Source organism: Rhagoletis zephyria, unplaced genomic scaffold, assembly GCF_001687245.7.
Source record: "Rhagoletis zephyria isolate East Lansing unplaced genomic scaffold, Rhagoletis_zephyria_1.1 Rzeph_scaffold_00061, whole genome shotgun sequence".
Lineage (NCBI taxonomy): Eukaryota > Metazoa > Arthropoda > Insecta > Diptera > Tephritidae > Rhagoletis > Rhagoletis zephyria.
Window position 1 is genome coordinate 158,397 of NW_016157145.1, and position 14,382 is coordinate 172,778.

Genomic DNA, 14,382 nt, shown 5'->3' on the forward strand with positions numbered 1-14,382 from the left:
TCGGTGCAATATTAATTATAATGAAAACATTGGCGACTATCACGGCATCGATATAGCTAATAAAAACGATAAAAATAAGAAATAAGGTTACTTATGTAATTGAATCTGTGTCCTTCAAAGTTACATAGGCCTACTTCTTCTTCTTCTCTCCAATCGTTTACCTACATTTGAACTCTTTTTTCTCTCTCCACTTGCAGATGATCCGCACTGGTGCTTCGCTCGTTGTCGGCGGCGGTGATGAAGGAGCATCCAACAAGCCCAGTTACTACACGGACACCTCAAGCGACCACTCAGCATTATCGCGTCGACGCCAAGCGGCCAGTAGCGCGCGCACACGAACGCGACGTCCGCCCACAAGCAGCAGCGATGAGAGTGCACAGCAGCAGTATTGGCGTGGTCGAGTAGACGACGACAACACAGCGAAGCCCAGCCAAGTCCAGTCGCGTGATGACATACGTTTGGCGGCGCGTAAGCGCAAACAGCCGACCATACGCGAACCACTTGCCGCGCTCGAGAAGGAGCAGAAGCTATACGAGTTGCGCGACAAGCAGCGACAGGAGCACACGCCGAATGTGAGCGTGCGCGATAAATCTTACCGGCGGCCGTACTCACAAGCGAAAAAGGAGTCTGAATTGCCAGCGGCCGCAGACGCAACGCAAACTATCGGTAAAACGACCGTAGATTTGAAGCACATACTGAAGAACGCGGGAGGCTTGAGTCTGAGTGAGATACTGCAGCAAAAGAATTTGTCGCTGGACGATTTGTTGAAGGGTAAGCAGAATGCGCTACAGGTGCTGCAGAGCACAGCCGCCGCGCCATCACCCACGCCAACTAAAGTAGTGGATAGTAGGCCAGTGAAGCCGTTACGTCGCATACCATATCTAAGCATTGCAAATGGTGCGACCGGCGGCTCAGGATCGACGAAGCCTTTATACACGGATGACGATACGGGCGCTGAGGTGCGCGCAACCACTGAGGTGCCAGCGGAGGACATCGAGGACACACAGCAGCGCAGCAAATTGAAGTTGCCTGCCTTGCAGCGTCTGAAATATTTTGGTAGCTCCTCACGTGGCACAACTTCGCAGTACGGCAGCACAACACGACGCGCAGGTGTGCCGACAGCGACCAGCAGCACTACGACTACAACAACAACCACTACAACGCGGCTGCCAATCTACAAAAAGAATTTCCTGCAGCGCTCGACGCTGAAGCCACCTTTCCTGCTGAAGAACGCCATGCCTTCAGCGCCTTCGAGTGCGGAGCCAGAGGCAAAGGAAGTTGCCAACTCAGAGGAAAAACTGCTGACCACCACCATAGTCAACAACAGGTACAATAGAGAGCCGTCAGCCGTAGGCGACGAAGAAGGGGAAGAACACGAGCTGACAGCAGCGGCCGAGCCGACATTGAATGAACCAACGGCGGCGGAAGTAGACACCGAGGAGCAGCAGGAGGAAGAGTACTTGCGCGATGAGGAAGAGAGCAATGTGCAATCCACGGCGAAGTTCGACTATGAGGAACGTTACGACCTGCACGCGGAAACTACACCATTGACTACAACAACCACAAGTACTACGTCTTCGCCAGTATCCACACGAAGTACAGTGCGTCGCGCAACAACAACGCCTAGCATTTTGACAACTTCCGCCGCGAGCGCAACCCCAACGACGGCAAGCGCAAAACCCGCACTACGTGCGCAGTTGAATTTCAAAACGAACTCCATCGACTCGGATGATACGCGCGCGCACACATTGCCAACTAGTCCTGACAGCGATGGGCTCGAAAATTTCTTGGGCGGCGAGACCGCCAGCGGTAAGAGACGTGGAAAACCAACCACCACCGTCGAGAGCATTACGCCGCGCATCGATCACGTTAAGCCAGCCATCGCTGGCGACACGTTCTCCTACCAGGATACCGTGCCTGACTTCGACGGTGTAGATGACCGCACCGATCTACTGGAGCTAATCGAAGATCGACGTTCCGGCAATCGACTTTTCAAGGTGCTCGAACAGCGCAACATGACGCTCGAGGAGCTGATTGAGCACCGCAAACGCGGCTCTAGCCAACTGCATCTGGCGACTGTAGTGCAGAACCGCTCGAGATTTTTTCCCGGCCAGAAGGTCGTTCTTCACGACAATATGGACATTGTTACAGCATTTGAGAATTTTCCCCATTTCAATCTGATCGACCTGAAGAGCGTTAAGCCCGACGACATCAAGACAGACTCACAAGGCGCCAGCTACTTCACCTCCATCATCGACATAGAGCCGACCGATGAGATCTACAAGGACAACTCAGGCGCCAAAGGTGCGGTAGAACGCAATCGGTTAGACCGCCGCCGGCGCCAATACCGCGGTGGTACGCGCTATCAAAGTAGTAGCGCGGGGGATAGACGACACAAGCGCCAATAAATCAGCAGCACGCCGAACACGATTTGTGGTGAACTGCTGAGTTGAAGTTGTAGCGAGCGAGAAGTAGCAAGTAGACGCAGAACGACGAATAATAGTGCGGCAGCAATGAACGCGCCTATGCGCGCACTCAACTTGCGGCGGCCACAGCCCGGCTCAGCAGCTTGCCACAAATCATGTAAGTGCGCGCGCACGCCAGACGCTTCTATACCGTTACAACATTTTGCTTTTACTTTTTTCTTCTCACAGGTTCCGCCTACCAACAGACGCAACGCACAGATAAATCGGTTGGTTTCTTCCCCTCCTGGAAAACGCTTGCGCTGGCTTCGCTCGCCAGCACTACACGCAACGACGCATCTATTAAACGCAATCCTTTCTTTGTGCGCCCACCCCAAATGCTACTCGAGAGTACCTCTGCCGAGCTCGACGACAACAATTTTCTGCTAGACAACGAAACGAATACAGACACGAACGCTGAGCCGCCACAGCAACAAGAGTTGATCGCCGCGCAACAAAAAACGTTCAACAGCGCCAGCAGCACCATCGACACCGTCGAAGCCATCGAAAACCAAGTGGCGCGTGCGCATGATTTGCTCGATCTCGAACTCTCTGGCCATGGATTCAAGCGCAGCCCCGCCGCAGCTGCCGTCTCCACTGCCGGCGCCACCGCCGCTGGTGGTCATAGCAGCATCTACGCCAACATGCCGGCGGGCATACGCTCCGCCATTGTGGCCAGCGCCGCCATAGTGCTCACATCATTGGCCACTTTTTTGGTGGTATTTGTGGTGTGCCGCTGGAAGCAACGCCGTCAGCGGAAGACCAGCTACACTAAGACTTACAACGCGATGAAGAGCAAGCTGCCGACTGTGGCGAATGCGTCGCGCCGCTCCTCGCTGCGCAACATGGAAGAGTTAGTGGGAGGCATCTCTACAGTGTCGGTGTCACCGGTGCACCAGCTGCAGCGACAGAGTTCATTACTATTTCCGCGACACTGCAGCGCAGGTGGCAGCAGCGGCGGCGGCGGCTTGGAAGTGGAGGAATTGAGTTGCGGTCGAGGTGACGCAGGCAGGCGTAGCAAAATGATGCGCGGAGCGACGCGCGGCAGTCTGGGCAACAGTGGCGGTATTGGTAGCGCTACCGGCTCTACCACATCGCTGGCGCTGTCGCTGCAGAGCGTGCACAACAGCTCCACGAATAAGCTGAACACAATGGATCCAAATTCACCGGAAGTGCAAGAGTATTTGTTCGATGCGTTGCGAAAATCCTACTAAAGGGCGGTAGCAGGGTTGTATCTGTTGAGTTGAAGTGAGGTTTATTGTAGCATAAGTTTTGGGTAAGTTTTAGAGATTTTAAAAACGATTGAGAAATTAAAAAAAAATACGAGAAACAAAAAATGTTGCCAAACATAAAAAAAAAAAACAAAATGGAAAATTGAGTATAACTGTAATAAAAAAGGAATATGTGTAAAATACGAGAATTCCATAAAATTAGATATCGAAGTATTAACCCTTAGAAGAAACCACAAAAAAAAAGTAAAATTAAAAGTAGGCAGAAAACAATATTTCGTAAATTTACACATTTAAGAGTAGAGCAATTTTTACTAAATTTAGAGCGTAAGAGTTCGAAATTTAAGTATTACAACAAAAAGCGGGTTTTTGGACAACACAACGGAAGCGAAAAATAATTTTTAAACATTTTTGGAAACAAAATAAAAATTTGAATTAAAATACAAAAAAAAGTTACAAGAAATATATATGTGTAAAGAAAAAAGTAAAAAAAAAAAATTTAAAGCATAGCTACATGCAAAATTACACAAAAATTTTGAGAGAATATCTTACAAAAAAAAATAAGTAAAATAAATTTTACCAATACCAAACCTTAAGAATAAAACAAGTAATGTTTTTAATGACAATAATCTATAAAGGAAGTAAAAGCGAATTGTCGGCAAAAACGAAATGGAATTATTGAACGCACTGACAAACCCATAATTAGAGTTTGCGGACTTAAGAAAGTTAAAAAGAAAACCGAGAGACGTTTTATATACACTGAAAAAAAATAATATTGCGAAACTTTGAACGAGAAATGTATTATAAGGATTTAACATTGTTTAGAAATCAAATTTTCTATTAAATATTCGGTTTGCGGCAAAGATTTTATTTAATTAGAAAAATATAAAATAATTTTTTGCAGAAAATATGTATTTCAAGATTAAGTAACCCTTAACAACATTTTAACATTTTTAAACATAAAATCATAACATTTTATTTTCAATTCAAAATTTTTGGAAGCAAAATTATATATAATAATTTAAACTAAATTTGCCGAAAAATTATTTATAATTTTTGGTACTATATTTTTTATTGCTTTTGTATTCAATTCATTATCAAGGCATTTGGTAGTAACATTAGAGCGAAAACCACATTTACCTATATTTTGTTGTTCCTTCTGATATCTAATGGGGTTTTCGTTTCTACAAAAAATGTTGCCTTTTCTTTGTCCTCTTCTTAGTATTTGTGCGTAGAGGGCAAAGAGAACGTAACCTTTTTAAAATAAAATTAAAAATTGGTTCGACGTTTTCTTTGTAAATTTGTTTCATTCCAGAAGCATTAATACATTCTTTGCAGGGCCCAATAATGAGCGTTTATGCTCGTTCTAAAGGCATCGCTTTGTTTGAACATTCACATGCAAGTACATTTTGCCAATTAAAATATTTTTACAAAAAAATTAACAATATCTGACAGTTTAGAGACCAAATAATTAGAAAACACTCAAATCAGCTGCCCTGCTGCTCCATCCTGTTTAATGTGCCTTGTTCGTTACTATTTTATTTTATATTTTTTCTTTAGGTTTACTTGTTTTTTTTTTTAAATTAACTTAATTTTATCATGTTTTATTTTATTTATTTTTTTCTTTTATTTATAATAAGAATGGTTATTATTGATGTATATATATTTGCTAGCTACACAAAACTTTTTGGCTTTGATGAAAATTTTAAAACAAATAAAAAAATAAAGTATCCTTAAGCGAAAAAATTAAATTCTATACATAAGCGGTTTTACAGAATGTGTATTATATATTTAACTAGATATACCTTTTCCTAAATCCAAATAAAATGATACATTGATATCAATTATAAATAAAAAAAAGTATTCTTTTAATAAAAAATGTCAAATTTCGAGCGTTTTCTTTAAACTCAAACGTAGGATATACGGGTATTGGTGTCCTCCAAATATCGCTCAACTTCAACTCTGGACAAGTACTGGCAGTCCAGTTTAATTCCAGGCCGATTCTTTCTACAAATGTGCTACATCCCACCCAATTTGCGAACGGTACAAATAACTTCCTACTCACCGATACAACTCATAGCTGAACTGCTCCTTGAACGCCTGTCCCATCGGATTGAATTTATCTGCACGTGGCGCTTGCACGGTGCAATTGTACAGAAACGCATATTGACGCGCAATCGCTTTACATTGACGCAAAGCCGCCGGTAATGCATTCGAGCCGCGTAACATTTCCATTTCTTTAACATTAAAGTATAGGACTGTGTTATACTTCTCCGGCAGCAAATCGATGTAGGGTTTCCAAAAACTATCAGGCTTTAATGCTTCAAGCATTAACACATACGACAGCTTCAAATTGGACATCGAACCAAATTGTGCTGGACTATTTTCCAAGTCCAAATTCTCTTCGGAGAGTATCAGCTTGCGTGGTATAGAGAAAAGCAACTCATCGTCGGCTATGTCACGCGTTGCTTCCAAGCCCAATTCGTAGCCTTGAAATTGTGTTATACGCACACCTTCGTAACGCAGGCCATTTTTTGCTGCCCAGCGATAGAAGTTTTCGATGTTGGCCACCCGCGCCTCTACACTTGGATTGGAAGTGGGGCGACGCAGCGGTGCTTCGAGTATTTGCGCACGGTGCAACAGCGCTTGTATCTCTAAATACTGATCCCATTCTTCTTTAGGGTTTGCGGGCTGTCGGAAACCGATTTCGAGCAGTGCACTGATTAGGGAACTAAGCTCATTGCGTTTCTGCAGCGTCAGTGTGGGCCGCTTGAAGGTTGTTTGTTGTTGCTGTTGCACTTGTTTAGATGATGACTGGGTTGGTGCGTGGGCAGCGTCATTGGCTGGTTGCTGATTCTTATTGCTGCTACCCGATTTATTTTTTTTCCTATTATTTTTTCCCATTGCAACACACTTGACTTTCGCGCACCTCACTTCTCAACTTCTTTTTTTAGCGAAACAAAAATAAAAGCGCACAGAAGTTATAACTCGTTTTGTTTGTTATTAAACACGATTTTATAATGAAAACAAACAACTGCACCCCAAAATGCGATTGAAAACCCGAAAAGGCAATGCACGTGCGGTCAACTTATCGCACAAATCGAGATGACAATAGAGATTTCGGAAAAACATCGATGAATCTAATATATCGATGTTTAGCTCGATGCATCGAAAATTTTCAACTCAATGTATAAATAGTGCGCTTATCTATTTTTATGTAAACTGCCATCTCAATTGTGCAAAAACATGAAGTGAGGTTTCGTTAAAGACACAATTATCTAAGTTAAAGTAATTCATTACAAATTTAGACTATTTTACTAATAACATGTTTTTTGTGAAAAACTAGGGCTTTCATGGTGGAATTATACCATTATTATTATTATTATCCTTGAATACTTGACAGATTTACCAAAAAATTCGGTTCGCTGGATTGTTAAATAAACACTAAAGATGACCAAATTTCAGTACAATTAACTTTATTGTACAACAAATACTTTACAATACTTGTTTATGCAATAACAACAATTAACAATACTTGCGCTATGAGCTTTTTCCCCACCTCAGATGTTCGAAACTGCCAGTTTTGTAATTCTTTTGCTAGTTCTCGGGCCGTTGAAAGCCACTTTGAGAGAATAATTTTGGCTTCCCAGGAGACGCCAGCAAAATTTTCAAGCATGTGAAGACGGCCGGTAAAGAATCCCTCAATACTGCAAAATCCATCAAAAAGTCAAATTCTGCCATTCACAGTAGAGTTTTCTAGTGGGACCTTTTGGTGAAGTCAGTGGCAAAAATACATCGATGTTTTTCTTTGATTCGATGCATCGAAATGTACATCGATATTTTTCGATGCATAGAAGGGCATACATCGATGCATCGATTTGCATAGGATTTTTCTGATAATGTCAAAGTCATTTCTCTTTTTTGTACAACTGAAAATCTGGAATGACGGTTGAATGTACCAGAGACGCCAGGTTTCAAAAAATATCGAGACATCGACAATTTATACATCGAGTGGAAAATTTTTGACGCTTCCAAACAAAACATCGATACATCGATATTTTTCCTACATTCCTAAAAGCTTCTAAATGGACGCAGCAGCTGCAATTGTTTACATTTCTGCTCGCGCAAAATACATCTTTTCCTAATTCAATTTTAAAAAATGCAAAAAAATGCGTTTGCGTGGCCGCATTGCGTATAAGTTTTTAACTTTAATCGTAGCCGTTGTAATTGTGGTAATAATTTGTATAGATTACTTTGCCCCGGGTGAGAAAAGAGATGAATTCCTAACACATCTACCCCCACTGGGAAAGGACCTTTCACAAGAACAGGAAACTCCAAAAAATGAAGTGTCTGGCTTAGATTTAAGTCAGCTAGTGAATTTCACGAGCTTTAAGTATGAAACTCCCAATAATGTGTGTCGCAAGTACGATAAGGAACTGCTGGGTAAGTTCTTTGCAGTCGCTGGAAAGCTCGATTTTTTTTATTATACATATATACAGCATAAACCAGCGGTATTTCTCATTTTCCTTAGCTATTATAATCGTCACATCGTATGCAGGTCATGACGAGTTGCGCGCTGCCCATCGCCAGGCTATACCACAAAGTAAGCTGGCTGAAATGGGTATGCAGCGCGTCTTCTTGCTGGCGGCACTTCCGCCCACCGAAAAGTTTATCACACAAAAGCAGCTATTCGACGAGCAAGAACGTTTTGGTGACCTTCTGCAGGGTAACTTTCAGGAAGCTTATCGCAATTTGAGCTACAAGCATGTAATGGGACTACGCTGGGCCGCCACCGAATGTAGCCGTGCTAAATTCATCATAAAAATTGATGATGACATTATTTATGATGTCTTCCACTTTCGACGCTACTTGGAGTCGCTTGAGGTACAACAACCGAATCTAATTGCTTCGCCTATATATCTAGCCGGTTATGTGCTCAGTGACAGGCCGCCTGTACGTAATACCGTGAACAAATGGTACGTTTCGAAGCAAGATTGGCCAAGAGACACTTATCCAGCCTACCTTTCTGGCTGGCTATATATAACGAATCCAGTGACAGCTTTGCGGCTAGTACAAGAGGCACAAAAAAATCCCTTTTTCTGGATTGATGATACATGGGTGACAGGAATTCTTCGTGAGAAATTAAATATACCGATGCAACACTTGAATGCTTGGTACTCGGCAAATGCGGAGTTTATTGACTGCTGTGTACGCGATTTGAAACAGCAGAGCAGCTACGAGTGTGAATATTTTGTGGGACCCAATGGCGGGGATACCAAAATGCTGGTCGAGTTTTTACATAATGTAGAGAAGTGCTACTTTGATGAGTGCAGCAAACGACCACAGGAAAAGTCACTAAAGAAGACTTGTATTGGAACTGCAAAGCACTTACTGCCTGACCATGGTAGTGTGCAAGTGAAGCAAGTGCCTCTAAGATGATAAAGAAAGCAGCCAGCTGAAAATTTTAAAACCCTCATCACATGCATTAAATGCCCGATGTCTCAACAAGGGTTAACTTCCGTCCCTTCGTCCCTTTTTATCAAGGCATATACTCAATTATAGTTTAGAAAATAGTTTAGAGTTATCTTGTGTTTACAGAGAACGTCGTATTATTTTCGATTAAGTACATACATAATTATTTTATTTCAAATTGAAACAGCAGGTGAATATTTTATTTTCATAATGTGATTTCATTCCTACATATCAAAATAAAAGGCAATATCGATTTATCACCATTTTATAATAATCTAAAATATATACCCAATTTTCTTTTTCCGTGTATTTTGCGATCAGCTGTTCTTTGACAGTTGCTAGGTTATGTCACTGCCGATTGCGTTTTTTTGGGTTCCCAGTGTTTTTCATAAGATTTCACAAAATTTTCTATACAGATTATAGTTAAGGACAGGAAAATTGTGCAAATGAGTTTTCCCACCAAAGAAGAGCGTGCGCATTGCTGGGCGTCGCGTGACGAATATTGGCGGTGCCTCGACGAATATGCACCCAAACACAGCTCGACAAGTGGTGAGAAGGTGCCGGATGCTTGTCAGAAACTGCGCAAAGTCTTCGTAGGATCGTGCCCACGGCAATGGGTAAAACACTTTGACCGCAAACGCACATATGAACAATTTAAGGAACGCATGGAAAAGGGCTTTGATCCGCTTGAAGAGAAGCTCAAAGCAACGACACAAACCAAGTCTTAGTTCATAGTCGGATTTTGTTATTTTATTGTTTTTGCTAATGTTAAACTAAATAAAAGTTGTGACTTAAACTACTTACAAAAATTGCATAGTTTTTCTTGTATGCCAGTTTTAACTTATCACACTATAGCACATCCGGCGCTGAAGCAGCATTTGGTTTATCTGATAGTGCTGCCGCTCTGGGCATATCCACCGCAATTGAAACAATATGCTTCCCCGGTATCATTACATTACCAAGTATGCGTGCATCTTTACCCTCTTCTAAGTATTCTGCGCACATGGATAGAACCACATTAGCGTCTTTGTCGGTGCAATTGAAGAAGCCAACAAGTACGCGTCCATCGGTTATCACAACTCTGAATGTATGACCGAGCCAATTTTGTAAATTGCAACGCCCTGGCGTGAGCTCTTTATCGCCACCCACTACAGGAGCGTTGGTAGTTATGTTGTTGACGCGGTTGGTGGCTGGATTGCAATTCAATGTGATAGGTAGCAGTAGCGGTGGTTGCTGAGGATAGCATACTGGTTTTATTCAAGTAGTACAAGCAAAATACGAATACTTACCTCACTTTTGGGGACGTTATCATAAGAGCTATGATCGCTCATGTTTAACGCTTTTATGTTTAATTAATAATTTTTATTTTCTAAAATATTTGCCAATTTTCTCTCTGATTGCACAGCTGATTTCTAAACATTCAATTCTTTCGTTCAGGCAGTCAATTGTCAAAGGGTGGAAAGAGGAAACGAAAAGCAGTGTTGTATTCGAAGTTAAAAATTTAAAATTTTTTTCACGCATTAAAAATTAAATTTCCTAATGCCTTTTAGAACAAACGAAATTATATTTTAGCTCTCCCCGGAGAAAACCTTTACCGTTTTGCCTTTTTTACGTTAATCACGGCATTTTTTTATGTTGTTAGCTGACGACGACACTGCTGCCGTTCTCTGCTTTCGAGGCCAATGACAACAAGTGGGCAGCGGGCAGCGCGGCTTCGCTTATCTTTGACTTGTTTGAAAGCTCTGCAACTGTTCTGCTCTGCTTTCGCATTTTCAACAATTGTTGTTGATGTCGTGTTCTGTGTTTATTTTTATTTATTTTTCTTTTACATAGATTAAATTATTTATAAGTTGCTCTGCTGCTATTTGTTAAAGCATTAAACCCGCAATCATCGTAGCGTGAAGATGGCGGATGCAATTGTTTTCGCAGTTTTAACAAGTGAGTTTTTTTGTTTTACGGCTACATGTTCTTCCAATAAAACTTCTTTGGTATATCTCCTTGTAGTAAGCGACACTTGCAGCCAGGACTCCAGTAAAGATCGTAGTGGGCCTCGTCTGGTATCGCTCATACGCGATGCATTCCAAAATGCTAACATCCTTACAGATATAATAGCGGACGAACGCGAACAGATTATCGCGAAGCTACGTGAACTTGTAGCCCAGAAAACGCCAAGTGTTGGTGCAATTATTACTACCGGTGGAACTGGCTTTGCACCACGTGATGTCACACCAGAAGCCACAAAAGTAGTATTGGACAAAGAATGCCCGCAGCTGTCACAATACATTGCGCAAGCGTCACTCCAAAAGACCAAATTCGCTGCTTTATCACGCGGTGTATGCGGCATAGCAAACAGCACACTAATACTCAATTTCCCCGGCAGCGAAAAGGCAGTGACCGAATGCTTTGAAGTAGTTCGCGAGCTGCTGCCCCATGCGCTACAGTTGATAGGCAATGAATTGCCGTTGGTGCGGCGCGTACATGCCGAGTTGCAAGCGGCTGGTGATGGTGGAGCATCCACCCGACATGTATGCCCACACAAGACAGGCAAGGGCGACGATAACGACAGAAATTCACCATACCCCATGATTTCGGTTATGCAGGCTCTCGAGATAATACTTGAAACGGTGCAACAAAGGCGCGATATAGCGCAGCTGCTGAATGAATTTGTGGCGCCGGTAGATATACCACCCTTTCGCGCATCCATCAAGGATGGTTATGCAATGAAATCGACAGGCTTTTCAGGCACAAAGAAAGTACTGGGCTACATATCGGCGGGTGATGAGGTGAGATAGTTGCTTTCAATGTAGATAGCATGAGTAATTTAAAGCATATAAAAGCAGGAAATCGTGCACGATTTTCAAGAGGATGAATGCTACAAGATCAACACCGGCGCACCATTGCCACACTATGCCGATTGTGTGGTGCAAGTGGAGGACACCAAGCTGCTGAAGAAGAAGAAAACGGGCGAGGAGGACTTGGTCGAGATTTTAGTCGAACCCAAAGCCAATCTGGACATACGGTAAGCTGGTCAAAAGTACTCAAAAAATCATAGTTTTAATATGTCCTTATTTCAAACCGCTTCCTACAGGCCTATTGGCTCCGACCTTCGCAAAGGCAGCAAACTCTTTCCATCTGCCGATCACTCAGCCGTGGTCATTAAATCCATACTGGCATCGGTGGGAAAAAATTTGGGTGCTGTACGCAAACCGAAAATTGGCATAATCTCAACAGGCAGCGAGCTGCTAGCGCCACAACAACCTGAAGTAATGGGCAAGATTTACGACTCAAACACAACTATGCTGGAGGAGCTGCTAGTATATTTCGGTTTCGAATGCGCTCAAAAACTGGTGCTAAGCGATGAGTATGCGCTTCGTAAAGTAAACTTAAAGCGTTTAGAAACTAATTTTCAAATTTTCTGCTTTCAGCTTCGAGATCGTCAAAAGTAAAATCTCAGACTTATTCAAGCATGTTGATTTTGTTATCTGCAGCGGTGGTGTTTCAATGGGCGATAAGGACTACATAAAGCCAGCGCTAGAGAGTTTGGGTTTCTCGATCAATTTCGGGCGCGTAAACATGAAACCGGGGTAAGCGGCTATGAAGCGTGGCCTCTTTGCAGCTTACTAATTTGATTCCAAATTTAGAAAACCTATGACTTTTGCCTCCATGCAAGAGCGCTACTTCTTTGGGCTGCCAGGCAATCCAGTTTCCGCATTCGTCACATTTCACTTGTTTGTTTTGCCGGCAATACGTTGGTTTGCTGGCTGGGAGCGTGACAAATGCGAATTGACGTCTTTGCCGATAACCGTAAGTGGCTACGTACTTGTAGGCTTAAAAATATATACATATATACCTATTTGAAAGGTAATTAATATCTCGCCAGTTGCTATCAGTCAACGAAACCATTGCGGGCTTTGATATATATCACAAAGACTAAATTAAAAACAGTGATAAAAAAATAGTGCTATTTATTCTACGCAGCTAATGCGTTTACTAAATTTGTTCTTTGATTTTTCTTTCGCCCGCTCAGTTACAAAACGACAGCATTAGCCTTGATCCACGTCCGGAGTATGTGCGCGCTTCGGTTACAAGCAAAAATGGTCGCTTATACGCCTCGGTGAATGGCAGCCAGGTAAACTTTTTGATTATTTATAATTTAAGATCTTTTTTTATCAGCCACTTTTATTTGTAGATGAGTAGCCGTTTGCAGAGCATTGTTGGCGCAGATGTGCTAGTGCACCTGCCCGGACGCACGGTGGGTAAACCCAGCGCTGTAGCAGGTGATATATATCGCTCTTCTGTGCTGCGTTATGATTTCATTTCGAAATATGAATAGAATTTATGTAAAATGCTTATGCGTGGGTACTTTTCGCATGCATACTCGGGCAATGTTTCCTTAATAAAATTTCAAATGTTTTTAATGAATAATAAGGGTGCCTTGTAAAAGCTCATATATTTTTGTAAAGGTTAATAATTGTGGCAGCCAAATGTTTTTTATTTGTTGTAACAAACAAGAAGAAAACTTAAAAAACGCAGAGTAATGTATAATTATAAATTTCATTATTTACAAAAAATAAAAAAATAAAGAAAAGTTGCACTTTTACATACATACATAGAAATATTAATAAAAATATAAAACGATAGTTTACATGGGAAGTGCTATGAGGGGGATCCAATCGAAGCGTAGCTTGACCGCAGCTCATTCCTTTTTATAAATAATAAGCTGTTAACTGGCGTCTTTTACAACTTCCAAATATAATTAAAAATAATTCAGAGAATAGTTGTCTGTTAATTTTACAAAATTACCGCAGTTTCCATGTAAACTTTGCATTTTCTTAAACCGAAAAATTATTAAACATGTACATTTGTTCGAAACAAATTTTTGGAGTGTCCCCAAATTTTGTAATCCATATCTTCTCAGGCACACTGCAGCTCCTTGCCTGCTTCCCATACTCGTTTCTCGTCGCTCATACGCGCTGCACGCCGCGCTTGACGCCCTCACTCAATTTAGTCATCCGCAATGATGAACGACATGGCAACATGAAATTCAATTTACTATACTGCACCAGTTGGTAGCGTTCCAGCGGCACCGCATCCCACAAAGCGCGCTCAATCACCTGCAAAGCACTTGCGCTGAGCACATTCGCCGAGTACTGTGTCGGTGCGCCCTCACTTTCAGCAGCGGCTATTGAATAAAAAATTAGGGGTAACATATTAGAATC

At 42.3% G+C, this 14,382-nt stretch overlaps 7 protein-coding genes across 11 annotated transcripts in view; 4 read left to right on the forward strand and 3 right to left on the reverse strand.

Annotated features, from left to right (window-relative positions):
* Window positions 1–4,137, forward strand: part of LOC108370045 (cell wall protein DAN4) — a 104,079-nt gene extending 99,942 nt beyond the window's left edge. Inside the window, exons 2-3 of the mRNA XM_017625283.1 lie at window positions 198–2,304; window positions 2,655–4,137. Coding sequence (XP_017480772.1) covers window positions 198–2,304; window positions 2,655–3,676 — 3,129 coding nt within the window. The 3' untranslated portion in view covers window positions 3,677–4,137. The remainder of the gene's footprint in view (window positions 1–197; window positions 2,305–2,654) is intronic.
* Setd3 (SET domain containing 3) overlaps window positions 1–6,790 on the reverse strand; it is a 29,667-nt gene extending 22,877 nt beyond the window's left edge. For both annotated transcript variants that reach the window (XR_001848590.1, XM_017625291.1), the window contains exon 1: window positions 5,757–6,790. Coding sequence is in view for 1 of the 2 variants with exons in the window: in XM_017625291.1 (XP_017480780.1) it covers window positions 5,757–6,595 (839 nt within the window). In the remaining variant the exon portion in view is untranslated. The remainder of the gene's footprint in view (window positions 1–5,756) is intronic.
* Window positions 6,791–7,777: 987 nt separating this feature from the next.
* LOC108370202 (beta-1,3-galactosyltransferase 5) lies at window positions 7,778–9,411 on the forward strand. The gene is made up of 2 exons (XM_017625492.1): window positions 7,778–8,134; window positions 8,223–9,411. Exons 1-2 carry the CDS (start codon window positions 7,861–7,863, stop codon window positions 9,128–9,130), a joined length of 1,182 nt encoding a protein of 393 aa, XP_017480981.1. The 5' UTR covers window positions 7,778–7,860; the 3' UTR covers window positions 9,131–9,411.
* Window positions 9,412–9,492: 81 nt separating this feature from the next.
* On the forward strand, window positions 9,493–9,983 carry LOC108370305 (cytochrome c oxidase assembly factor 6 homolog). Its single transcript, XM_017625618.1, has one exon. It carries the CDS (start codon window positions 9,610–9,612, stop codon window positions 9,889–9,891), a length of 282 nt encoding a protein of 93 aa, XP_017481107.1. The 5' UTR covers window positions 9,493–9,609; the 3' UTR covers window positions 9,892–9,983.
* Window positions 9,886–10,797, reverse strand: Sbat (LSMD1 domain-containing protein Sbat). The gene is made up of 2 exons (XM_017625607.1): window positions 10,453–10,797; window positions 9,886–10,396 (listed from the first exon to the last, which is right to left on the reverse strand). The coding sequence occupies exons 1-2, from the start codon at window positions 10,492–10,494 to the stop codon at window positions 10,013–10,015; spliced, it is 426 nt and encodes a 141-aa protein (XP_017481096.1). The 5' UTR covers window positions 10,495–10,797; the 3' UTR covers window positions 9,886–10,012.
* A 99-nt stretch (window positions 10,798–10,896) lies between these two features.
* cin (Molybdenum cofactor synthesis protein cinnamon) lies at window positions 10,897–13,649 on the forward strand. The gene is made up of 8 exons (XM_017625400.1): window positions 10,897–11,101; window positions 11,168–11,946; window positions 12,004–12,182; window positions 12,252–12,524; window positions 12,589–12,747; window positions 12,805–12,967; window positions 13,191–13,292; window positions 13,353–13,649. The coding sequence occupies exons 1-8, from the start codon at window positions 11,068–11,070 to the stop codon at window positions 13,494–13,496; spliced, it is 1,833 nt and encodes a 610-aa protein (XP_017480889.1). The 5' UTR covers window positions 10,897–11,067; the 3' UTR covers window positions 13,497–13,649.
* Window positions 13,650–13,898: 249 nt separating this feature from the next.
* The window catches only part of LOC108370239 (estradiol 17-beta-dehydrogenase 2), a 54,191-nt gene continuing 53,707 nt past the window's right edge, over window positions 13,899–14,382 (reverse strand). For all 4 annotated transcript variants that reach the window (XM_017625563.1, XM_017625549.1, XM_017625554.1 and 1 more), the window contains one exon: window positions 13,899–14,345. In XM_017625563.1, coding sequence (XP_017481052.1) covers window positions 14,128–14,345 — 218 coding nt within the window. In that variant the 3' untranslated portion in view covers window positions 13,899–14,127. The remainder of the gene's footprint in view (window positions 14,346–14,382) is intronic.